Genomic DNA, 27546 nt, shown 5'->3' with positions numbered 1-27546 from the left:
TATTTATTCATGAGAGACACACAGAGAGAGAGAGAGGCAGAGACACAGGCAGAGGGAGAAGCAGGCTTCATGCAAGGAGCCCGATGTGGGACTCGATCCTGGATCTCCAGGATCACACCCTGGGCTGCAGGCGGTGCTAAACCGCTGCGCCACCAGGGCTGCCTCCTACTTGGGTCTTTTCTTTTCTTTTCTTTTCTTTTCTTTTCTTTTCTTTTCTTTTCTTTTCTTTTCTTTTCTTTCTTTTCTTTTCTTTTCTTTTCTTTTCTTTTCTTTTCTTTTCTTTTCTTTTCTTTTCTTTCTTTCCTTTCTTTCCTTTCTTTCTTTTTTTTAGCATTACTTTACTTTCTGGCACTATCTGATGCTCTTGGCTCATCTCTACTTTCCCTGTCCCAGACCTAGGATCAGCTATTTGTCCAAGGAGCTCAAAGGGTATTTTAAATAGGTTAGGTCTTAAGCTTTTCTGATTAGTACCTAACTAAAAGATAAGAATGTTAGAGAAGTTCACTGAAACTTAGAGCAGTGAAACCTTACCATCTTCTAAAATATGTTGAAGTTTATTTGTTCTTTAGAAGTGTATTTTTCATTATAAGATGAAAAGATCTTAAAAAGCACTGATTGAATTTGATATGTTAATAGTTTATTCAGATTTGAGAATTGTTTGATGCTGTGTTCATGAAATTTTGTGTGTTGATTCAATTTTTTTTTTTTTAAGTTTTAATATGGGGCACCTGGGTGGCTCAGTAGTTGAGCATCTGCCCTTGGCTCAGGTCATGATCCCAGGATCCTGGGATCAAGTCCCATATCGGCCTCCCCACAGGGATCCTGCTTCTCCCTCTGTCTATGTCTCTGCCTCTCTCTCTGTGTGTCTTTCATGAAAAAATAAAATCCTTTTTAAAAAAATTAAAATTAAAAGTTCTAATATGAAAGTAACTGAGACTGCTTACCTGTTCTAAAAGTTATAAGAATTTTATTTTATTTTATTTTTTTTGTTATAAGAATTTTAAATGTGAATGTGAAATGAGAAAATTAGAAGAAAGGAAACAATATTTGTTGCTTATTTTCTTAATGCCAAGAATTGTGCCCTCTGTATACTTCTCTGTGTCCTGTATCCTATGATTACCTCTGTCCTTGTACTTATCATCCTATATTGTAAGTAATCTGTATACCCGATGTGGGGCATGAGCTCAGGACCCTGAGATCAAGAGCCGCATGCTTTTCCAACAGAGCCAGCCAGGCACCCCTTTATCCCCACTTTAAAGATGGGGATACTGAGGCTTAGAGAGTTTCAGTAATTTGTACAGTGATGACTTCGCTAGTTTGTGGTAGAAAAAGAGCTTGAAATTAGGATGTTTGATTCTTAAACCTATTGCTTTTTCTTTTGTGCCACACTGACAATTTCTTTAATAAGCTGAAAATACTTCACTGCATTCTTTTCTTTTTTAACTATTTATTTCTTTGAGAGAGTAGGAGGAGGGGCAAGGGAAGAGTGAAAGCAGACTCACCACTGAGCACAGAGCACGACTGTAGGCTTGATCTCACTCCAGGCTTGATCTCACAACCCTGAGATCATGACCTGATCATGGTCATGATCAGTCAGCTAAGCAGCTGACTCTTGATTTCAGCTCAGGTCTTGATTTCATTAGGCTCGTCACTGGGCATGGAGCCTACAATATGAAGTACGCAGAAACTTACAAGATGGAGTTTAACATTAGGTTTTTAAATATTGTATCGTTTCAGTGGTTTTTTATTTTGTTGCTGTCCTTAGCATCAGGGATCCTACCATTATTATTGAGAATAGATTTTTATAGAGTCTTCGGGGAATTCCTTTGTGAACCTTATTTTTTCCCTTTTATTTTTGAACAAAAAATATAAAAGGTGGGGAGGGGGAAGAGGATAGATGTTCTAAAGGGAATAAAAGATCAAATCCTTCTATTCAGTATGAATGAAGTTTGACTTTTTAAAGTATGTTCCCTAAATCTTTCTTTGCATGAGCCTCTTACATAAAATGAGTACTTGATGATATATCCAAAACTTTATTTGATTTTCTTTAATTAGAGTGGTTCTGGATGCATTAACAAAAACTGTGCTGCAAACTGACTTAAGTAGAAAATGTGGAATCTCGTTAACATGGAATAAAAGTTCTTTCCATCAGTTGGTTTGGGTCCACTTTAGAATTAGTGTTCCACATCTGGACAAATTGTAGTTAGGAGGAGAATGCATGGATTGGCACAAGAATATAAGGTTTCTGAACCAATTACTGGTTTAAAAGAATAGAATTGCTGTGATTGGTTTAGGCTAATCAGGATCTGCTCCTGGAGCGAGGGTCAAATCTTGAAACCATGTTGATGCCAGATGGAGGAGGGAGAGGGAGGAGGATGAGTTGGAGGGGTTCCATCATATTGTCCACTAGATCTTATTTGCTCTTCAAATAATATATGATGTATAATTGATCACCCTCACCTTAATATTAACTTTCCAGGAATGTAATTGTTTATGCTGGCTGCTGGGTACATGGGGGTTTCTTTTACTATTCTCTACTACTTATAAATTCTATAATAAAAAGTTTAAAAAGAAAGAGAGAAGTGGAACAGAAAAAAAATAGAGTGATTGTTGCGTACAGTAACCTTTTTCTAAGCCAGTCTATGTTTTTTTCCTATCATCCTGCTCTTTCTTTCTCCTCTGCTTATATGTAGGATTAACATGTAATTCTCCCTCTCAAAGGTTAATAAGCATATTCCTTAATTATAGTTGACATTAATGCTTCAGTACTTAATAAGAGTAATAGCACAGTATTAGAGTAAACACAGGTGACTGATATTGAAGCTTCAGCTTGGGTTTCAAACCACACTCCCTCCTTTTCCTCCCCTTAGTCACTGTGAGAGCATTGACAAGTTAGTCCCTCTGAGGTTCTTCAATTTTGCCATAAAATGGGGATAATAATATCTATCTTACAGGATTAAATGATTATGATTTAAAAAAAATAGATATAAGTTGCCCATAGGCTAGCATCTGTTGAACTCCAATTAAGATGATTTTCTTCTAAAGAAAGATTATTTTCTTCTCTGTGAGGCTCAGTTATCCTAGCCCAATCTGATAAATGTGGGTACAGTATTGTTGTAGTTAAATTACAAGTGTAGATTGTAAAGTTATTAACGGCCATTCCTGAATGCCTTCTTTCATTAAACTTTTCTCTACATTTGGGACATTTGCTCGAACTCTGCATTCCACAGTCATCAGAGCTAACTCCTTATAGTAAATGGGCAGCACTAAGTTTTAGCTGTGGGGAATTAGGTTTTTCTGGCTTAAGTCTGATAAATAGTGTCAAAAGAAAATTCATCCTATACCCAACATATACTTCACATAATATTGCTACTCTTCAATAAAAATGCAATGGTAGAAATGATTGTTATCATATCTTTCATGTGTGATGAACATTCATACCTGAAAGATAGAAATACATCTTTTTCTAAGGATACTGCTAGTTCTGATTTCATGCAAAATAATATGCAGAAGCCTTTTATTATAATACCTTTTAAAAAAAGATTTTATTTACTTATTTATTCATGAGAGACACAGAGAGAGGCAGAGACATAGGCAGAGGGAGAAGCAGGCTCCCTGCAGGGAGCCTGATGTGGGACTCCACCCCAGGACCCCAGGACCACCCCCTGAACTGAAGGCAGATGCTCAACCACTGAGCCACCCAGGCATCCCAGTATAGTACCTTTTGTTTTTTGTTTTGTTTTTTTTTTAAATAATTTTTTAAAGGTTTTTTTTTTATTTATTCATAGAGACACAGAGAGAGAAAGGCAGAGACACAGGCAGAGGGAGAAGCAGGCATCAATGCAGAGAGCCCTACATGGGACTTGATCCAGGGTCTCCAGGATCACGCCCTGGGCTGCAGGTGGCGCTAAACCGCTGCGCCACCAGGGCTGCCCTATAGTGCCTTTTGTAATCAATAGTGTCTAAATTAGTGTGAAATGTATGTTGTTTTCTTTGTTTCTTGTTTGAATGGGGTGGGGGGGGAGCTACTTTGTCTTCCATTATGGAAATATTTAAGCTAGTCTGTCCTTCAAATTTCATATTTAAACTTAGCCACCTCATAATCAAAGCAATACCTAGTTGCAGTCGGATATGTTTGGGATGTACTTTATATACAGAAAGAACATTTTATCAGGTTTATTTTAATAGGCAATAAAAAGAAATAGCATTTCAATTGATAAAAGAACTTAAATCTTATGAAGGCAAATGCATTAGAGGAATTCATACTTACATTTAGAGATTTTGTTATTAACTAAACAACTAATTATCTAAGGACAATTATTCAGATAAGAGATTAGTCATCACTTCCCATCTAATGTATTCCAAGATGCCGGTTCATCAGAAATTTAATATTCCCACCCCTTTGTTTTGAGTTGTCTTTCTAAATATCTTCCATCCTCTGCATTATATTCAGACATAAGAATCCTGTATCCTGTGGTAAGAGCCACAGCAGCAGCTCTGGGGTTCTGCTGTTTCCTGATCTGTACTAACAGGATCAAGGTGAGATATTAGTAATTGTTCTACTGCTGTTCTCAGAACACTTAGGCTCATATTGCAATTTATGATGGATAGCTAACTCTAACAAGCAATCTTTTTTTTTTTTTTTTTTAAGATTTTATTTATTTACTTGAGAGAAAAAGCACGAGCAAGGGGTGGGGAGGGGCAGAAGGAGAAGGAGAAGCAGACTACCTCATTGAGCAGGGAGCCAGGCGTGAGACTTGATCCCAGTACCCTGAAATCATAACCTGAGCTGAAGGCAGGTGCTTAAGTGACTGAGCCACCCAGGCACCCAAGCAATCTTTTTTAAATGAAGAAAATTTCTTTTTAGCCACACAAATTATCGTAAGCCTTGGACTTTACTAAACTTCCATTATCTGTTTTTTTCTTCTTTTTTTTTTTTTATCTCATCTCAGTGTGGGCAAAGTAAGAATTATGTGAAACATAATTGTGTATGACTCCAGAGGGAATGGCAATAACTCCCCCCTCCTCTTTTTGTACATTCCCTTCTCTTTTCTCTGCTGTTCTCTTTTGGCTTATTTTCATTTCTTTTCTCTCCATATTCTTTACTTCAGTCCTCTTTTCTGTTAGCCTCTTTTTCATTTGTGTATTTGTATGAATGTATGTTGACATAAGAAAGGTTCACTCCACAATCCTCAACTCTCATAGCCTATTGAGATCTAGAATGCTAACTAAGCTTCCTTCTATGCATCTAACAGAAACAAATAGAGAAAAGATGGAAATTATGGTTAATCTTTATTTGTTCTCTTCATATGTTTTTGTTAGGTTGAATCATATGAAGTCATCAATATTGTTTTGGTCAACAGAAATAAATTTAATTTAATACTTCCCTAAGCATCCTGCAACCCAAAAGTAAGATTTGGGAAACTGATTGGATGAGAGCCCTGAGCAGGAGAATTAGATATCCCAGAGGTTCTTGCTTCACCAGGTAGATCAGTGCTGTCATGGTGCTAATACGATTAACCCAAATGGAAAAAATTGTGAAATACACAATTGTTTTTGTTTTTAAGGGGACTGCTTGGTGGGAGAGGAGGGAAGCATAAACAATCACTTTTGTTTTGGGGTGTAGTGGGATACATTCAAGGAGAAATGGCCAGTAGACAGTTGGAAATACAGATTTGTAAATAGATGAGATCATTGCCATATAGGTGGTATTCAAAAACATGAATGTGAAGTTACCCTTTGAGAGTGTATATAGTGTGGGAAGAAAAGAGAACCTGTGGCTTCATTTCAGGATTGGAAGTGGATCATGCAAAGAAAACTGAGATAAGGACTATACATAGAAGAAAAAGTATTTATCATCTTGGAATGATTCATTAGTATGTAAAATTAAGATTTAACTACATAGCCTCAGAAGTTTATATTTCAAATATGACTCACTTGCATATTAATGTGTTCAAACATAAACTAGAGGTTTTCATGTTTCCCCATAAGAGATTAAATTATTTTACTGTATCTCTGGATGAATATACACTCTAATTTGAGATTATTGTGAGATATACCTACCTTATCTCTAATATTTTTTTTCTTTCTTCTTTCTCTCTTTCTTTTTTCTTTCTTTCTTTCTTTCTTTCTTTCTTTCTTTCTTTCTTTCTTTCTTTCTTTCTTTCTTTCTTCCTTTCTTCCTTTCTTTCTTTCTTTCTTTCTTTCTTTCTTTCTTTCTTTCTTTCTTCCTTTCTTCCTTTCTTCCTTTCTTTCTTTCTTTCTTTCTTTCTTCTTTCTTTTTTCTTTCTTTTTTTCTTTCTTTCTTTTTCTTTCTTTCTTTCTCTTTCTTTCCTTCCATCCATCCATCCATCTATCCATTCTTTAGTTCTTTCTTGAAGAACTGTATTGCATTTGGACAGTATATCAAATGGATAACCACTGTGATTGGTCTTGAAGTGTTAAGTTTGCAGTAGCATTCAGTCTGGGGCCCACTCTGCCTGGCCCATCAATCTCTAAAATCCTTTGAATTAAAGGCATGCAGGGGACTGTTCCAATGTGAAACGGACTCTCCGGGCAATATAGTAGAGGGAAGGAGTACTACTATCCTGCTTGAATATATGAACATAGTCCTACAAATTACTATTAGCTTGAAAGCCATATTAAACTCAATTAAAATTTTCATCAACCTGATCTTTCATATGCAAAAATCAAAATGAAGAAGTAGGAAAAATTATTTATGACCTCATGTTAACTCTTTGAATATTTCAAGAATGGATAATTGTTTTTATCTGAGACTTTAAAACAATTTCTTCCTTGGAGTGTATAAGAAGTATACTCTTAAGTAAATACACATTTGAAAAAAAAAAAGTAAATACACATTTGAGGAATATTTGAATACCTTGTTGTTAAAAATTATGTTAAATATTTTTCTTTACAAATATAAAATCTTCCTCTATATTTCCTTTTTATGCCTTAAAGTATTGCTAAAGAATGCCATCATTTTACTAATTTCCATGAGGAGAGCTCTCCATGTAAACACATGACACATGCAATATCTTTTTAGGTTTATTCTGTTTCTCCTAGAATTCTTGAACTCTTAATCCAAGAAACTTGAATCAATTATTCATTCATTTATTCAACAACTATTTGTTGATAACAGATAAACAACAAGAAGAAGTTTAACAATAACATAGAGTTTTTCAAGAATATTGAGTGAAAAGATGCCAAGAAGATACATACAAATGCAATGTCATTTTATAAAATCATAGTTGTGTCTGTAATGTTTCTAAAATAAAAAAACAAGCAACTATGGTAGAATGTTAACATCTGTTAAATCTAAGTATCTGAGTGTCTATATTTGGGTGTCATACTTTTTTCTAAACTTTGTATATTTGAAATATTTTATAATTAAGCATTTTTAAAATTTTTAAATTGATAAAACAAGCAATATGGTAGGAAGTGACAGGGATACTTTAGATTGGTTGACTAGAGAGGATCTTTCCAGGTAGGTGACACTGAGGTCTGAATAACAGTACCTAGAACCAAACCCCACCTCCCCACGTGGTATTAGTAGTATTAGCAGTGGTAATACTGATAATTTTTACATAATATCTGTTGAATATGTATTTTATATGACAGGTATTGTGGTGAACACATTATTTCAGTTGATCCTTTTTTTTTTTTTTTAGGATTTTTTTTTTTAAGATTCTATTTATTTATTTGAGAGAGGGAGAGTTTGCAAGAGAGAAGGAGCCCAGGGTGAGAGGGAGAAGTAGACTGCCCGCTGACCCCAGGGAGCCTGATGCAGGAATGGATCCCAGGACCCTGAAATCATGACCTGAGCCAAAGGCAGATGCTTAACCGCCTGAGCCACGCAGGTCCCCCACAGTTCATCCTTCTAACAGCTCTTGAGTTGTACTCATTTCTTCTTTTATTTTTTAAAAAGATTTTATTTATTTATTTATTTATTTATTTATTTATTTATTTATTTATTTATTTATTTGAGAGAGAGAGCATGGGAGAGAAAGAGCATGTGCTCACATGAACAAAGGAAGGGGCAGAGGGAGGAGCAAGCTTCCTGCTCCATCTTAGGACCTTGGTATGATCATGACCTGAGCCCAAAGCAGGTGCTTAACCAACTCAGCCACCCAGGTGCCCCCATGTTATTATTTTTTTTTTATCTTTTTTAAAAATTTATTTATGATAGAGAGAGAGAGGCAGAGACATAGGCAGAGGGAGAAGCAGGCTCCATGCACCGGGAGCCCGATGTGGGATTCGATCCCGGGTCTCCAGGATCGTGCTCTGGGCCAAAGGCAGGCGCTAAACCGCTGCACCACCCAGGGATCCCCCCATGTCTTTTTTTAAAGATGAAAGGATAGACACTTAAAAAGCTAACACTAAAGTAGCAGGGGTAAAAAACATTTTATCTTGAGAATGGAAATGTGAATTTCTGAGGCAGGCTAGATTATTCATTGGTAAAGGCAATTTTAACTCACAAAAAAATGAAGAGAAAGTAATCTAGGCAGAGAAACATCTATTGCTACAGTCCTGAGGCAGAAGCAAGCATGACATGTTCAAGGAAAAAGGACATTTTAGCCTGTGCTGTTGAATTATGCTACCATAACATAAACGGTAAATGGTCATTTTCTCCCTGAATACTTATGTTGAAGGAGGCTCATCACTTTCAGGCTTAATCATATTCTTACACAGAGGTTTTTGTTTGTTTGTTTGTTTTTATTTTTTTGATGCATGGCTTACAGACTAATGGGGTCATATTAAAAGGGCATAGAAGCTGGCTTGGAGGGTTTCTCAGTGGCCAGGTTGGGGACAGTTTGAGCACCAATAAGAACTATGAAGTGATGGGGATATAATATACAGGCTTTAAAAATCATAATGTCTTAGTGAAACTCAGAGAAAAAGGAAGAAGTTCTTCTTTATAGAAGAATGCCAGATAAGGTAGAAAGAATGATAGAATTAGAAAATGACTGTTTAGCAAATCCCAATGTAATTATTGATTCAAGCAGAGATAATCCATGGATGCTAAAATTTTTGGATGAAAGATTGTTAGAGGATAAGATATATTCATACAGTTTCATGATTACTTACTAACTATAAAGGAGGAATATACCTTTATTATTTTTTTAAGATTTTAATTATTTATTCATAAGAGACACAGAAAGAGAGACAAGAGATATAGGCAATAGGGAGAAGCAGGCTCCCTGCAGGGAGTCGGATGTGGGACTTCATCCCAGACTCCAGGATCATGACCTGAGCCAAAGGTAGATACTCTCACCACTGAGCCACCCAGGTGCCTCAAGAAGGAATATACCTTTAAAATGGAGAGATATGTCAGTTATTGCCTTAACCAAGTGAACAGACTTGTTATGTGTTTCCTTGATGCCATGCAGTAAGTTCCCAGCATCATCTACACAGTATCCCTGGCCAGAATTTTTAAACTGGAATCTAATCATGAGGAAACAATTAATAAAATCCAGAATGTGGACAGTTTATGAGACAACTAGACTGGACTTTTCAAAGATTCAGTGTCATGAAAACAAAAGATTGGAAGGTGCCCTATGCCAAAGTATTTAGAAATAAAGTGATATTTTTGTTTGCAATTAACTTTCAAATAGTTCATAAAAATTACATATATATATATGTTTATATAGATAGAAAGCAAATCATAGTTGGGGAATCTAGCAGGTAAAAGGTTATGTGTGAGGATGGCTGGGTGGCTCAGTGGTTGAGTGTCTGCCTTCTGCTCAGGATGTGATCCCAGGTTCCTGGGATCGAATCCCACTTTGAGCTCTGCGGGGAGCGTGCTTCTCCCTCTGCCTATATTTCTGCCTCTGTATGTCTCTCATGAATAAATGAATAAATCTTTAAAGAAAAAAAAGGTTACGTGTGTGTGTGTTTGTACTATTCTTTCAACTTACAGGCTTTTAAGTATTCAGAATTATAAGTTGAAGAGGTTACTTATTCTGTTTTGAACCCAAATCCAACTCTTTAATATTTTTGCTCATTGATTTAATTGTGCTGTTTAAAGCCATTTTGTTAGATCCAAATCCACCCCCACCCTTGTGGTGTTAGTGGTATTGATAGTGATGATACTGATAATTTTTATATAACATCTGTTGAATGTGTATTTTATATGGCAGGCATTGTGCTGAATACATTATTTCAATTGATTCTTCTAACAACTCTTGAGTTGGTACTCTTACTTATTTTTTTAAGATTTTATTTATTTTGAGAAAGAGAAAGAGCAAGAGAGAGTGGACAAATGGGGAGGAGAGGGGGAAGGAGAAGCAGATGCCCTGCTAAGCAGGGAACCTGACAAGAGGCTCGATTCCAGGACCCCAGGATCATGACCTGAGCCAAAAGCAGATGCTTAACTGACTTAACCACTCAGGCACCCTTCATTTCTTCTTTTAAAGATGAAAAGACAGATGCTTAAAAAGCTATCACTAAAGCAACAACAAAAAAACCATGACCTGAGCCAAAGCCAGACACAACCAACTGAGCCTCCCAGGTACCCCTTAAAAATTAAATATTTTAAAAAGAAAAAAAAGAGGAAATCTAATGTTGTGGTGAAGAGCACAGTCCTTGAAGCCAGAATGCCTAGGTTCACATTCCAGCTCCATTTCATTTACAAACTACTGCTGCCTAAGAAGCACCTCTCCAGAATTTCATATTGGGAATCCTATTGTTTCCTATTATTGCTGTAACACATTACTACAAACTTGATGGCTTGAAACAACACAAATTTATTATATTGCAATTCTGGGGGGTCAGAAGCCCAAAATAGGCCTCACTGAGTGAAAATCAAGGTGTTAGCAGGGCTGCATTTCCATGTAGAGGCTCTAAATGGGCATGATTCTTTGCCTTTTCCAGTTTCTAGAGGCCACCCACTTATTGACCTTCTTCCCCCAAACCAACAATGTATTTTTCTGTACCTTTCTTCCATAATAAAATCTCCTTCTGACTCGCATCATGTCCTGCCTCCTACTCCTACTTTTAAGAACGCTGGTAATTACATTGGACCCACTCATGTAGATAATCCAGAATAATATCCCTATTTTAAGATCAACTGATAAACACAACTCAACACAAAACCCAAATAATCCAATTAAAATGGGCAGAGGACCTGAATAGGCATTTTTGCAAAGAAGACATACTGATGGCCAACAGACACATGAAAAGATGCTCAGCATCCCTAATCATCAAGGAAATGCAAATCAAAACCACAATAAGGTATCACCTTATACCTGTCAGAATGGCTAGAGTTAAAAAGACAGGAAATAACAAGTGTTGGTGAGGATATGGAGAAAAAAGAACCCTTATTCACTATCAGTGGGAATGTAAATTGGTACAGATACTATAGAAAACAGTATGGAGGTTCCTTAAAAAAAAAATGTAGAATAGAAATACCATGTGATCCAATAATTCTACTACTGGGTATTTACCCAAAGAAAGTCAAAACAGTAATTCAAAAAGATATATGCACCCTTATGTTTGTTACAGCATTATTTATAATAACCAAGATGTAAACGCAACCCAAGCGTCCATTGATAAATAAATGGATAGAGAAGTGACACACATACACACAATGGGATATTATTCAGCCACAAAGCAAGAAGGAGATCTTGTAAGTAATGACAACATGCATGGACCTAGAGGGTATTATACTAAGTGAAATAGGTCAGACAGAAAGTAAATACCATATGATACCATATGATTTCCTTTATGTGTGGAATTTTAAAAACAAAACAAAAAGCAGAAACAGACCTGTATATTCACAGAACAACCTCATGGTTGTCAGAGGGGAGGGATATAGGGGAGTGGGCAAAATGGATGGAAAGGAGTAGGAGATAGAGCTTCCACTTACGGAATTAGTAAGTGATGGAAGTAAAAAGTACAACATATAGTCAGTGGTATTGTAATAGTATTGTATGGGGACAGTAGATACACTTGTGGATAGTATACACATAGACTTCTCAAATCGCTTATGCCGTATACCTGAGACTAATGTAACATTGTGTGTCAACTATATTTTAATAATAAAAAATATTTTTTAAAGATCAACTGATTAGCTACCTCAATTCCTCTTTGTCATGTAACATAACATTCACAGGTTCCAAAGATTAAGACATAAACATCTTTGGAAGACCATTTTTTCTGCATTCACATCTATGTTTAAATTCTAAAAGTTGCATCAGGCAGCTAGGGCCAGAAGACGATTGGCTTTATCATATGAGCTCACCAAATATTTACTGCATGGAGATCCTGGCTAATGCTGAGAATTATGAATAGGATCAATAATTGGGTTTAAGCTAAAAGGAACTACTAAGCAGTCTATATATGTGTTTTATAATTCTCTTGGGGCACCTGGGTGGCTCAGTGGGCTGAGGTGTGATCCTAGAGACCCCGGGATTGAGTCCCGCGTCGGGCTCCTGGCGTGGAGCCTGCTTCTCCCTCTGCCTGTGTCTCTGCCTCTCTCCCTCTATGTCTATCATGAATAAATAAAACCTTTAAAAAATAAAAATAAAAATAAAATTCTCTTACTGGCATAAGTTATATACAGTAGATTCAGGATTCAAGAGTGATTGAATTTGAAGGAGGCAACTAAGTTTTAGTTTTATCATGGCAGGGAAAAATTAAAATATTAGAATAGATTTTATCTCTATTGTTTTGTGCCAGTCCTCAGAGAATGTACTTGACTTAACTGTAATGTTAGAGAAGCTCTGCATTTAATTTTAATTTTTGTATTTTTATTACAGATTTTTACTACGCTTGGATGCTCCTCCTGACATGGAGAAGATTGAGGAACGTTTTGCTAACCTGAACATTGTTAAACGTTCCTCAGGAAGTAAAGAGCCTACTTATCTGCTTGGCATAGACACATCAAAAACTGTACAAGCAGAAAAAGAAAATTTGGTTGCTGTTTTATGTTCTAATGGATCTATCAGAATATATGACAAAGAAAGGTTATACATACTACGAGAATTTAGTGTATATCCTGGACTTCTTAATGGAGTCAAATTTGCAAATTCTTGTGACAGTATATATTCATCATGTACTGATGGCACCGTAAAATGTTGGGATGCTCGATTAGCCAGTGAAAAACCTATCCAGCTGTTCAAGGGTTACCCTTCCAATATTTTTATTAGTTTTGATATCAACTGTAATGATCATGTTATTTGTGCTGGTACAGAAAAAGTTGATGACGATGCATTGTTGGTATTTTGGGATGCAAGAATTAATTCTCAGGATTTGTCTACTACTAAAGACCCACTTGGAACATATTCAGAGACACATAGTGATGATGTCACCCAAGTATGCTTCCATCCCAACAATCCCAACATGGTTGTCTCAGGTTCAACTGATGGCCTAGTAAATGTATTTGATATTAGTGTTGACAATGAAGAAGATGCACTGGTTACTACCTGTAACTCAGTTTCATCGGTAAGCTGTATTGGTTGGTCTGGAAAGGATTATAAACAGATTTACTGCATGACACATGATGAAGGATTTTGTTGGTGGGATCTTAATCATCTGGATACTGATGAACCAATTACATGTTTGAACATCCAGGATGTCAGAGAAGTAATTAATGTGAAAGAAGGTACTTTAGAATATTTAATTGGTGGCCTATATCATGAAAAAATGGACAAATTGTTTGTTGTTGGAGGAACAAACACAGGAACTATTCACTTGATGAGCTGCACTACATCAGGATTGATCCATGTGACCAGCCTTCACGGAGGGCATGCTGCTACAGTCCGTTCTTTCTCTTGGAATACGCAGGATGATTCTTTGCTAACTGGAGGAGAAGATGCACAGTTGTTACTTTGGAAACCTGGAGCAATAGAGAAGACATTTACGAAGAAAGATAGCATGAAAATAGCATCCTCTGTGTCCCAGCGAGTTCGAGTTCACAGTAATGATTCTTATAAGAGAAGGAAAAAGCAGTGATATGTTGTTGGGAGTTTGAGAGGTTTTTATGTAGAGTTGCGAGTCATTATTTTTGTGTACTACCTGTGATAGATATGTTTAAAGCTCATATGTAAAAACAAGCCAATTAGCAAACAGTCCTGGAAAAATGTTGAAAATGGTTTAATTCAGGTCTTCATGTATTCTAAAATTATTTTTTTAAAGCTGCCAGTTGAGTATATAATCAGTGAGTTGAAAGTAAAATTACATTCCTCATTTTTAAAACCCATCTGTTGAGTTAGTAAATGTTGGGTTTAAAGAAATAGCTTTGATAAGGACTTTTTAAAAGTAGATGGCTGGTATGACTTTAAAAAATCAGGTGGTTTGAGCTATGTTTTTTAAGTTTAGTTTTTTTTTTACATTTTAAATCATCTTCATTATTTATAAAACCAAATCAGACTGTTTTCTGTAGGAGCTCCCACTTGCTTAATACACATAGATTATGTTGGAGTATTTAAATGTAAATATGCTAATGATTCTAAATAGAATTAAAATTTTTTAGAAATAAAGTGATTTGCATCTATTTAAGAAGGATATATTTAGTATATATTTGCATCTATCTATCAATGGTTAGATTTTTTTTTTCTTTTAGGTAGGCTCCATGCTAAGCTCAGCATGGAGCCCATGGTGGGGCTTGAAGTCACAACCCTGAGATCATGACCTAAGCTGAGATCAAGAGTCAGATGCTTAACAAATAAAGCCACCCAGGCATCCCTATTTGCATCAGTATTTTTAAACAGTTACATAGCAAGCAGGTGTTTCATTGATGAAAAAGAAATTATCTTACAAAATTCATTTTGAGACTCAAAGGGAATATACAAAAATGGAATTATTTATAATAGAATGACTTTTTATTTCAAAATATTCTATTTTGTGATAAAATTTTCTTTCATAGTGTTTCATCCATAATCTTAAACTTAAGTGCCCATGGGGAGTGGAGGCAATGCAGGAGGTGCTGCTGGGGAAAGGAGAACACCATAATTTTAAGCTTGAATTTTTGTTTACTGCTATTTTTTCATCTTTTTTAAAAATTTAGATTATTTACTTATTTATTTGAGAAAGAGAGAGAGAGCAGAGCAAGTGAGAACCTGAGTAGGGGGAGAGAGGCAGAGAGAGAAGGAGAAGCAGGCTTCCTGCTTGGCTCAAGGTACATAATCCTTGTTTGAGTCAGGGCTGGATCCCAGGACCCTGGGATCATGACCCAAGCCAAAGGCAGACACCCAACCGACTGAGACATCCAGGCACCCCTCATCCTTACTTTTAAATATTTTCCCAAAGAATCTTAATTAAAAACTTGGTCACTCTTGGGGTACCTGGTGGCCCGGTCAGTTAGGCATCTGACTCCTGATTTTGTCTCAAGTTGTGCTCTCAGAGCTGTGAGATCAAGCCCCATGTTGCTCCGTGCTTAGAGTGGAGGCTGCTTGTCCCTCTTCCTCTGTTCCTCCCCCCACTCAAGCAGTCTCTCTCTCTGTAAGTAAATAAAAATCTTTTTTTAAAAGTTGGTCACTCTAAAGATTTGGCATGTTTTTTGTTTTTAATTACAAGTAAAAATATCTTTATAGATAAGAATATTTATAAAGATATTTTAAAACATTTTTATCTTTTGAACTAAAAATATTGTCATGAAAAATACAAATACTACTTTAGAACCTTTTACATTTCTCAGGGTGTCTGGGTCGCTCAGTCAGTTGTGTCTGCCTTCGGCTCAGGTAATGATCCCAGGGTCCTGGGATTGAACCTGAGTAAGGCTCCCTGCTCAGTAGGGACCTTTTATGAAGCTTTTACATTTCTCTTTAAATTTTAATGACTTATCTCTGAGACCATAGCACTGGGGGAAAATTGTATTCCATAGCACAATGCAACTTACATGGAGGTATGATCTAGCTTTGCTAAGTTCAGACAGAACAGTAGTGAAGTCACTGTTAAACACCTTCAAAATACATGATTCTTTTTTATGAAGATTTATTTATATATTTGAGAGAGAGAGAGAATCTTGAGCAGACTCAATGCTGCACTGTGAGCCCAAGGCAGGGCTTATAACTGAGATCTCATACCTCTGAGATCCTGACCTGAGCCCAAATTTAGAGTTAGAGGCTTAACCAACTGAGTACCAAGGCACCCGTCAAAGTACATAATCCTTATTTGAAAAAATTCACGTGTTCTTGCTGTTCAAATCATAAGCCTGAGGGCAGCCCGAGTGGCTCAGCGGTTTAGCGCCGCCTTCAGCCCAGGGCCTGATCCTGGAGACCCGGGATTGAGTCCCATGTCCGGCTCCCTGCATGGGGCCTGCTTGTCCCTCTGCCTGTGTCTCTGCCTCTCTCTCTCTCTCTCTCTCTCTCTTTCTCTGTCTCTCATGAATAAATAGATAAAATCTTAAAAAAAAAAAAACAAAAAACATAAGCCTGAGGTTAATTCTGGACTTTGTTCTTTTTTTCCTATCCAGTCAGTCACCAAGTCCTGTGCCACTCCACCTCCTAAAATCTGTCTGCTGTTCTTTTGCCCTGACCCCACGCTACTGCCTTAGATACAAGTTTCATCCTCTCCTAGATTACAGACTCTGTCTCTAATCTGCTCCAGTTCATTCTTCCTACTATTTCTAGGCTGAACATAGAAAACACAGATTTGATAATGCCTCATGGTGCTTATAGTCTTTGGTACATTTTTATCTTTTGATGGAGCACTATGTAAAAATGAAAAATCATGTTTTTAAGATACTTAAGATATGAGACAATGCTGACTATGTAAGTAGAAAAGATGTATAAGAATGCTTGGCGACATTACATTTATAAAACAACAGGAAATGAAACAGTTACCAAAACACTAAAACTTTAAAAAATATTTAAAACTGAATGGGGCACCTGAGTGGTTCAGTTGGTTAAGCCTCTGCCTTCAGCTCAGGTCATAATCCTAGGGTCCTGGGAGCCATGTGTCGGGCTCTCTACTTAATGAGTCTGTTTCTCCCTCTTTCTACCTGCTGGTCCCCCTGCTTATGCTTGTTTTCTCTGTCAAATAAATAAAAGCAAAATATTTTAAATAAATAAAATTTAAAAGCAATTAATAGAGGGTGCCTGGGTGGCTCAGTAAGTTGGGTGTCAGACTCTTGATTTCAGCTAAGGTCATTGAACTCAGGGTTGTGAGATTAAGCCCTGAGTTGGGCTCTGTGCTGAGCATTCTCCCTCTCTCTTGCCCTCTACCCTTTCCCCTCAACTCTCTCCCCTTCCCTCCCTCTCAAAAAAAAAAAAAAAAAGTAATTAATAGATTTGGAAGATACAGGTGAGAAAATATCTTTGAAAGTAGACCTCAAAGAGAGAAAGTGAGAGAAAAGATTAAAGCCACAAAGATAAATATAGGGGTCTAATATCAGACTATCAGTTTTTACAATGTGAAAAAAGAAGGTAAAGGAGGTTGGAGGGATTATTAAAATGAAATAACATTTAGAGGCTATCCCCAAAACTTCAGTCTTCAGATTGAAAGGCCCAACAGAGTGTCAAGTATAATGAATGAAAAAGACCCACACCAAAGCATAGCACTGTGAAGTTTCAGAACTCCAAGAATAAAGAGAAAATTTTAAAAGTTTCCAAAGATAGGAGGAAAAAAGCAATCAGGTACAAGGAAAACATGTGAATTAGACTCTTCATTAGCAAACCCAGATGACACAAAATGGTGAATCAAAGTTCTGAGGACAGTTTCCTGCTCTCTGAACTTATGCTTTCCCAACTCATGAGGCAAAAGATGGTAATAAATTATTTTGGGACATCCCTTGCTAAGTGAACATTTTTTACTTGCTCTCTGAAACTTAGGAACCAAATGTATTTAGCTAACAGAGTATCCATCGCTAACCAAACTGATTGGCCACTAAGGAATTTAAAAATTTGGATTTTAGGAGATAATTGCTTTTTCAACCTATAATTCTATAGGTCAGAATGCCCTCACGTGAGGTTTAAGACACTTCCAAACATAAAGATTTCAAACTTTACTTTCTGTGCAGTTTTGTGGAGGATGTACTCCACAAAAATTAAAGGAGTAAATCAAGGAAGACGAGATACTAGGAACCAGGGCACCAACCCAACATAGTGACAAGATAACCGCTTTGCACCAAGCCCACAGTATTAAGTCCAGGTTGGAACAAGAGGACATGAGTTCTCAGGAGAGAGATGTCCAGGGAGGTTTCTCAATTTATTTGACCATGTGGAAAATGGAATAAGTGCCTTAAATAAGTACCAATTTTTAAATTCACCAATTAAAAGAGACTCACGTTGAAAATCATTTAAAAATAAAAGTTTTTAAAAGATTAAGAAATAAATTCACTTAAAGACATAGGTTAAAAAAATTAAAGGATGAGGAAAGGTATATGAACCACAGAATGTTAGAAAATATTCTCAAATAATAGATAAGAACTTGTTTTCCAACCATATTTTTTAAATGTTACCACTCAATAATAAGAGAAAACAATTTTTGAAATGGTCAAAGATCTAAATAGACGTTTCTCCAAAGAAGATACAGAAATGGTTTAGTAAACACACAAAAAGATGCCTAAAGCTATGAGTCATCAGGAAAATGCAAACCAAAACCACAATGAGATACCACTTCACACCCACTGGGATGGCTATAATCAAAACAATGTTGGTGAGGTTATGGAGAAATTGAAAGCTTCATACACTGCTGTTAGGAATGGAAGATACAGCTACAGTCTGGCAATTCCTCAAGTGTTGCTATTTGACCCAGCAGCAGTTCCAAACTAAGAGAACTGCTGAGAACTAAAAGAATATGTTGAAGAAAATTGAAAATAGAAGTCCACGTAAAAACTTGTACATGAATGTTCATAATAGCATTATGCATAATAGCCAAAAGGTGGAAACAATCCAAATAACCATCAACTGATGGATAAATTATGGTATATCCATATAATAGAATATCATTCAGCTATAAAAAGAAAGGAAGGGCTAATACATATTACAATTAAGATGAATCTTGAAAACATGCTAAGTAAAATTAGACACAAAGGATCACATTGTATGATCCCATGTACAGCAAAAGTCCAGAATAGACAAGTCTATAAAGAAAGAACAATGGGATGCCTGGGTGGCTCAGCGGTTAAGTGCCTGCTTTCAGCCCAGGGCATGATCCTGGAGTTCCGGGATCAAGTTCCATGTCAGGCTCCCTGCATGGAGCCTGCTTCTCCCTCTGCCTGTGTCTCTGCCTCTCTCTCTCTCTCTCTGTCTCTGTCTCTCTCTCTCTCTCTGTCTCTCATGAATAAATAAAATCTTTAAAAAAATAGCAAAGAGCACATATTAGTGGTTACCTAGGGCTGGAAGGTGGAGGGAGGAAATGAGAGGGTTGGTGGGTGACTGAGGTGATGCAAATTGATGATGATTATAGTTCCACAACCCTAAATATAATAAAAGCTAGTGACTTGTATGCTTTAAATAAATGAATTGCTTGTGAATTTTACCTAAATGAAGTTATTACCAAAAAATATATGTAACAAATTTGAACCAAAAAACCAGGGTGGTTATCTTAATAGTTGATAAAATAGAATTTAAGGCTAATAGAACCTTAATTCCAAAACCAGATGAAAATGGAGAAAAAAATGAAGTCCATTTTGTTTATGAATATATATTCACTGTTAAAAATATTAGCTAACCAAATCCAATAGTGTATTTTTTTTAATATGACTATAACTAAGTTTTTTCTCAGGATGACTCAGCATCAGAAAATCTATCACAGGGGCACCAGGGTGGCTCAGTCATTTAACTTGTCTGCCTTCAACTCAGGTCATGATTTTGGGGTCCTAGGAAGGGCTCAGGCTTTTCCCTCTACCTCTGCTCCTTTCCCCTGGTAGTGATCTTGTGCTCTCTCCCTTCCTCCCTGTCTCTCTCTCTCTCTCTCTCAAATAAATAAGTAAAATATTTTTAAAAGATTCATCATAGTGGGCAGCCCACTTGGCTCAGCGGTTTAGCGCCGCCTTCGGCCCGGGGCGTGATCCTGGAGACCCAGGATTAAGTCCCACGTCAGGCGCCCTGCATGAAACCTGCTTCTCCCTCTGCCTGTGTCTCTGCCTCTCTCTTTCTGTGTCTCTCATGAATAAATAAATAAAATCTTTATTTTAAAAAATCCATCATAGTAATGGACAAAGGGGAAAATTGTGATTTCCTTAATTGTTAAAGAAAAACTATGGTTTTTATTTTATGGTTTTTATTTATGAAAAATATAAACATGCTATCGATAGAATAATTTTTCAACTTGGTTAAAGTTAATAAAATCTAGAGTAGAGATACTCTTTTTGGAGAAATGTTAGGTTAAATACATTGCCTTTAAGACCAAGATTCAATGAGGAAGCTTATCACAATAGTTTGAATTCTGGCTAATACATAAAAAAAATTAAAAGTATGATAATGTGTAAAGATTGGAAGAGAGGAGGAAAAAAACTTTTGCAAATGATATATATATAGAAAATCCAATATGAAAATGATATATACCTATATACCTAGACTTACGTTTTCAATTCTCTTTGAACTATTAAGAGATTCAGCAAAGCTGCCAGAACAAGTTCAGCCTACGAAAATCTAAAAAATATCTTAACAATAGCAGGAAGTTTAGAAAAGTATCAAGGAATTAACAAGAATACTCAAGATCTATTTGGAGAAACATTAGAATTCTGATAAAGACATGGAAGATGAGGGGCGCCTGGGTGGCTCAGTTGGTTATGTGTCCAACTCTTGATTTCAGCTTAGGTCATGACTCATGATTGTAGGATTGAGCTGCACATTGGGCTTAGCACTCAGCACGGAGTCAGTTTGTCCCTCTCCCTCTGCTCCTCCCCTGCTCTATATATCCCTAAAGTAAATACATACAATCTTAAAAGAAAAGACATAGAAGATGTTCAAAGAAATCTTGCTTCCAGTGAGATGGCAGTATTATAAAAGTGACCATTCTGAACTTAATCTGAAAAATCAATGTAATCCCAACTAAATTCCAGTTGGACTTTTTGAAGAACCCAAACTTACTTTAAAATTTGTATGGATGGGGCACCTATGTGGCTCAGCCGATTCAGCATCAGACTCTTGGTCTTAGTTCAGGGCTTAATCTCCGTGTTGGGAGTTCCGGACCTGAGTTGGGCTCCATGCTGGGTGTAGAGCCTACTTTAAAAAAAAAAATGTATGAAAGAATAAGGTCCACAAATAACAATAAACTTAGAAAAGAGGAATTTTCTCTACCAGACATTAAGACTATCGGATTACACAAAATCATAATAAAAACTGTATTGTGGCCTTAGAACAATGTCAATGAATGAAGGTCAGAGAGCATGCGTATATAGCAACTTAATATCTTACAAAGGTGACAAATGTAAGAGGGAGAGGTTTTACATTATTTTTCTTAAGGTTTTATTTATTTATTAATGAGAGACACAGACAGAGAGAGAGGCAGAGACACAGGCAGAGGGAGAAGCAGGCTCCATGCAGGGAGCCCGACATGGGACTCCATCCGGGGTCTCCAGGATCACGCCCCGGGCTGAAGGCGGCGCCAAACCGCTGAGCCACCTGGGCTGCCCGAGGGAGAGGTTTTAATTAGATGGCATTGAGAATACTGGCTCACTAGAGGGAGAAAAATGAAACTAGATTTCTTAAATGGTAGACTTAAATGATAAAAGATGAAAACTATAAATTTATTACAAGGAAATATGGGAAAATCCCTCTGTTACCTACAAGTGGCAAATGACTTCTTAAACTTCAAAAGAATGAAGTATAAAAAAATTTTATATAAAAATTAAGCATATCTGGTCTCCAAGAATCTATACATAAACAACAGAATGCAAGAAAATATATTTGAGGGACACTTGGGTGGCTCAGTGGTTGAGCATCTGCCTTTGGCTCAGGGCGTGATCCTGGGATCAAGTCCTGCATCAGGCTCCTCACAGGGAGCCTGCTTCTCCCTCTGCCTATGTCTCTGCTTCTCTCTGTGTGTGTCTCTCATGAATAGATAAAATCTTTAAGAAAAAAAAAGGGAAATATATTTGAAATCAATAAGTAGTTAAATTAGATTATAGAAGGAACTGCAAATCCATCATGGAAAACTGCCAATGGGAAAATGAGCAAAGACTATGAAAAGGCAAATTTCAGAAGAACTTAAAAAGATGGCCAAAATCCTTAGTAACTAGAGAAATGAAGACTTAATCCCTTTATACCTTTCAGAATTACGAAAATTAGAAAATTAAAGTGTTGGAGGCATGTGGGCATATAGGAACCATTGTGCAGTGGTGATAGGAGTGTAGGCATTGGTGCAGCTATTCTGGAGAGCAGACACATCTATGTTGACATACTGTGCCCTAGTTATTGTATTGCTTGGTGTAACATCTCAAAGATATTTTCAGCAAGTCCAATTGGGCATTATTTGTGATGTCATGGAGTTGGAGACAGCCTGGACATCCATCCCTGAGAGACAGGATAGGTAAAAATGTGTTGGATTAACACAATGATGTATTCTGTGGTATTTATAAGCCATAGACTAGATGTACACTTGGCCATATGGCTTGATCATAAAAATCTAGTACCCAGTGAAAACCGTAGGAAGCAATGCATGTGTAAGGAAAGCCATTTATATAAATTTAAAATACATAAAGAACTTCGCACTTTGCAAGAACATACTAATACATATTAGTGACCGTAGAGTGGTTGCCTAGCGTGGTGTAGGGGAATCAGGAAAGGAAGTAAATTTGGAAATAAAATAGCAAAGGCAGAATGAGAGAAGGAGGAAGGAGAGAAAGAGTAGAAAAGAAATTTTAATGGGAAAGAAAAAAAAATCACTTTCAAAGGATATTAGAAATCTGTTTAGCCTAAGAACCAATAAAAGGGGATGCCTGGGTGGCTCAACGGTTGAGCACCTGCCTTCGGCTCAGGGCATGATCCTGGAGTCCTGGGATAGAGTCCCACAATAGGTTCCCTGCATGGAGCCTTCTTTTCCTCCCTCCACCTATGTCTCTGCCTCTTTCTCTGGTCTCTTGTGAATAAAATCTTAAAAAAAAAGAACTAATAACAGGCACTCAGAAAGCCACCTATACTGGGACACCTGGGGGACTCAGCAGTTGAGCATCTGCCTTCAGCTCAGGGTGTAATCCCTGGAGTCCTGTTTCTCCCTCTGCCTATGTCTCTGCCTCTTTCTCTGTGTCTAACGAATAAATAAATCTTTAAATAAAATCTTTTTAAGAAAGAAAGAAAGAGGAAGGAAGGAAGGAAGGAAGGAAGGAAGGAAGGAAGGAAGGAAGGAAGAAGAAAGAAAGAGAAAGAAAGAAAGAAAGAAAGAAAGAAAGAAAGAAAGAAAGAAAGAAAGAAAGAAAGAAAAAAGAAAGAAGAAAGAAAGAAAGAAAGAAAGAAAGAAAGAAAGAAAGAAAGAAAGAAAGAAAGAAAGAAAGCCATGTATACAAGCAAGGGTGGGAGAGAATCTTTAACTCCAAAGGGTAAAAAAATGCATCAGAAAAGAAATGCAATCAGTATACTACTTAATCCTTCACGGGTGAATAATATTTATGTAATCATAATGATGTAAGCACAATATTGATTTACTCAAAAGTTGTAAAACTATTGGGACCATGGAAAAGAAGTGAAAGGTGTACACATGTTGGTGTTCGTCTCCCATAATACAAAGGCAACATTCTTTGTAGGGATGAATCAAGAAAATAGCCCTATAAGCACATTATTTAGAAGCATGTAAGTAAATTGCCTGCCAAAAAAGCTAAACAAGTTGTAAGGGATTCCCTCTAGAGAGAAGAGCTAGGCTGCGGAGATTGGATTGGGGACTGCTGTTTTTGTTCTTTGATATTCGTTATAAACATACCTTGTGGTAGAGTATCAGGATACTTCTGTCTGCAAATAACAGCTCAATTCAAATGAGCCATATTAGGAACCTAATACCTCACATAAGTTCAGAAGTGGAACATTTCCAAGGTTGGTTGGTAGCAAGAATGCAAATTATTTCCATTTTTCTGCTCTGCCAATCTTCATCTTGTCAGCCTCAAGTTCACAAGATAACTATAAATCAGTAAATGATCACATCCACACTCAACTATGTCCAATGGAAAAGAGATTGTTTGTCTATGATCCTTTTTATTAATGATCACACACACACACACACACACACACAGACACACACACACACACACACACTTTCTGAGAAGCCTCACAGCAAGTGTCATTGGCCGGAATTTCATTATGTGCCCATGCCTAAAATAGTTGTTAGCAGAAGAAATGTTATCATCACCAATTGGCCCAATCATGATTCACTGCCTATGGGGCTGGGGATAACATATGCTCCTTTGAAGCACTTGAATCCAGGGAAGGTTACAAAAAGTAGGTTGAGGCTAATGAATAGTTGTTGAGAAGGTGACCAACAGTGTCTCCTATAGGTATTACTTGACTTTAGTCATGTGAATATATTTCTTCAAAATATTTTTCATTTGAACATTGAATCAAATAAATGTAAGATATTTGTGAGGCAATAATTAGCCTGTACTGCTTTACTTTTCTTTTATCGATATGCATTACATGCAAACTATTCTACCTTTATTGGACAATTATTTAGAGGAGAGGTAGACATTTTAAAAAGATTAAAAAGAGAAATTGAAAAATGTGTCAGATGATATTTGTTGTGCTTTTGGCAAATTTTACATAATCATCTGCCACTGCAGTCAGCAATGTCATATTGGATCAATTTACTATTCAATTACTGACCCATTTTACTAATCCATCTCTCAGATCTACAAACCAACTCGATTACCTAGCTTTGAGATTACTCATACATTATGTCTTTTGCACTTTAGTGCGCCTGAGTTTTGTACACTACACTGCCCATTATCTTTTTGATCATGTAAAGTGTCCGAATTAAAACCATCTAACTTTGCAGCCCAACCATCCTTCATTCTTCCCATTTTTCACTGTATGCTTAACCAACACACACACACACACATACACACACACACACCAAAACAAAATAAACCTACTTGAAATCTTTTAATTCAACATGGAAATAATGCAGCCGCACTTTGCACTGGAGTTACTATCTGAAAAATGGAAATAAGAGGTGCAGAAACTCCTGTCACCCATTATCTGTTCTCCCTTTCCATAGTCATCAAACTCCAAATCATAGGTGGGGATGTAATATACAAAATAAAGCCTATTTCCCAGAATATTTCACAACTGTTTGTAGTTATAAGACTGTGTTGGGGCAATGGGGTATTTGTGGAAAGTTCTAAGAATCTGCATAAAATGCCAGCTGTTGAGTTCCCTGTGCCTCCTGTCCTGCTGTCTGGAATGTGGATGTGATGGCTGGAGTTCTAGCCAACATCCTGGACTGTGAGGATAAAGGCCACGACTAGCTTCTAGACTAGTTGGCCAAAAGGAGTCTAGGAACCTGATGTTTTGTGGAGAAAGAAAGACACTGCTCTATTGTTTCACTACTGTTGTTACAGCCTCTGTTACAAGCAGTGGAATCTAATTGATAACATTGTATAAACTGTTTAAGATTGTTGGCAATATTACAGGAACTGATTCATGTAAAAGCTCTTAGAAGAATGTCTGGGAGTTGGCTTGCCTGGATGGCTCAGTTGGTTGGGCATCTGCCGTCAGCTTAGGTCACGATCTCGATATTTTCAGATTGAACTCTGTATCAGGCTCCCTGCTCAGTGGGGTGGTCTGCTTTTCCCTCGGCTTCTCCCCTCACTCGTTCTCTCTCTTTCATAAATAAATAAATAAATAAATAAATAAATAAATAAATAAATAAAATCTTAGGGGAAAAAAAAGAACAGTGTCTGGAGTAGAGTAAGCACAAAGTAATATTTATAACGTTACACTATTTTCATGCTTTGGTAAGGTTGTTCCCTCTGCCTTTGTTGAGGTGGTTTGCTCAACAAACTCCTATTAGCACAATCGTTTCCTCCACTGCAAAACTTTTTCTGGGGCAGCCTGGGTGGCTCAGCGGTTTAGCGCCGCCTTCAGCCTAGGGTGTGATCCTGGAGACCCGGGATTGGGTCCCAGGTCGGGCTCCCAGCATGGAGCCTGCTTCTCCCTCTGCCTGTGTCTCTGCCTCTCTCTCTCTCTCTCAGTGTCTCTCATGAATAAATAAAATCTTTAAAAAAAAAAAAAACTTTTTCTGATCTTCATCTAGGGAGTTAATTTTCCCTTTGCTTTATACTAGGTCTTAATCTTGTGTGTACTTTTATAACAACTTGGATATTTTTGTTTATACATGTGTCTCCCTACTAAACCACTCTTTCTCATTAAAAAGAAAAAAGCTAGAGTTCCCTCTTTTTTTTCCTAAGATTTTACTTTTAAGTAATTCCTACAACCAATGTGGGGCTCAAACTTAGAATTCTGAGATTAAGATCAAGGCCAAGGGCTCCACTGACTGAGCCAGCCAGTGCCTCTAGAGTTCTCCTTCAATAAACATAAAAATTTCATGGTTCATATAGATTCTGACACTGCTCCTAAACCTATGACAATATTCAATATGCCAATCTGGCAAAGCACCACACCGGTCAACCCCACCCCAAAGATCCCGCTACACCATTTCTAGAGGAGACATAGCCTTCCTCCCCTCTTCTGGCCCAGATAAATATCTGTTAGGCTGGGCACTGTAGTGGAAGATGCTGGAGGAAGAGGTTTGGTCTCTGCCCTCAGAAAGCCTGCAGTGTGCTAGGGTTATTTGTGACAAGGTCTCAAATAACAATAAGGAGAAGATGTACAGAGTACAAAAGTAGGAGGAAGGAGGAAACGATTCATTCTGTTCTCAGGCATAGGTGAAGAGAAGATCATGCCTGGAATGTACTTTTTTTTTTTGGAATGTACTTTTTAAAATTTTTTTTAAAGATTTTATTTATTTATTTATTTATTTATTTATTTATTTATTTATTTATTCATGAGAGACACAGAGAGAGAGAGGCGGAGACACAGGCAGAGGGAGAAGCAGGCTCCATGCAGGGAGCCTGACGTGGGACTCGATCCCAGGTCTCCAGGATCAGGCCCTGGGCTGAAGGCAGCGCTAAACCGCTGAGCCACCTGGGCTGCCCTGGAATGTTATTTTATTTTATTTTATTTTATTTTATTTTATTTTATTTTATTTATTTTATTTTATTTTATTTTATTTTATTTTATTTTATTTTATTTTATTTTATTTTATTTTACTTTTTCCTGGAATGTATTTTAAAAGAAAAATAGTTTACCCAATAGGCTGTAGAAAGGGGAGAAAAGAGCAACAGAAGATAAAATGGACAGAAGGAACAACATGTGCAAAGGCGCAGAGGCATAAAATATGTGGTTAATTTTAGTCATGAGCATTGGACTCAGGTCTTCCCAAGTTTCTCTGCAAACACATTCATGAAACATTTCTTAGGGTGATTTACCTCTGCAGATGGCTCACTGCATCTATTATGCCTTGATTTCTCACTGTTTTAATTCTGAGGACAATGTTTCCCTGAGCTGTTTTCTAGACTCGATATCACTAGGTATGGCCAAATTTGTTAATATTACTGCTCTAAACAAATGTTCCCCAATGCAACCTGAAGGTCTCACCATTGACTCACCCTGT

General features: G+C 37.0%; 2 protein-coding genes across 10 annotated transcripts in view; one reads left to right on the top strand and one right to left on the bottom strand.

Annotated features, from left to right (window-relative positions):
* WDR89 (WD repeat domain 89) overlaps positions 1 to 23004 on the top strand; it is a 44839-nt gene extending 21835 nt beyond the window's left edge. For 4 of the 9 annotated variants that reach the window (XM_077909575.1, XM_077909579.1, XM_077909578.1 and 1 more), the window contains one exon: positions 12759 to 23004. In XM_077909575.1, the coding sequence (XP_077765701.1) occupies positions 12790 to 13953 (1164 nt within the window). In that variant the 5' untranslated portion in view covers positions 12759 to 12789 and the 3' untranslated portion in view covers positions 13954 to 23004. Of the gene's footprint in view, positions 1 to 4453; positions 4540 to 11502; positions 11627 to 12758 lie in introns of all 9 variants that reach the window. The other 5 variants (XM_077909577.1, XM_077909574.1, XM_077909573.1 and 2 more) reach the window with 3 other exon arrangements.
* Positions 13233 to 27546, bottom strand: part of LOC144319929 (uncharacterized) — a 33901-nt gene continuing 19587 nt past the window's right edge. The window contains exons 2-3 of the mRNA XM_077908415.1: positions 20979 to 21110; positions 13233 to 13837 (exon numbers count right to left, since the gene is read on the bottom strand). The gene's annotated coding sequence lies outside the window, so the exon portion shown is untranslated. The remainder of the gene's footprint in view (positions 13838 to 20978; positions 21111 to 27546) is intronic.

The sequence above is a fragment of the Canis aureus genome, chromosome 9 (assembly GCF_053574225.1).
Source record: "Canis aureus isolate CA01 chromosome 9, VMU_Caureus_v.1.0, whole genome shotgun sequence".
NCBI classification, from domain to species: Eukaryota; Metazoa; Chordata; class Mammalia; order Carnivora; family Canidae; genus Canis; species Canis aureus.
The sequence above is the reverse complement of the archived record's forward strand: the minus strand, read 5'-3'. Positions and strand labels throughout refer to the sequence as shown.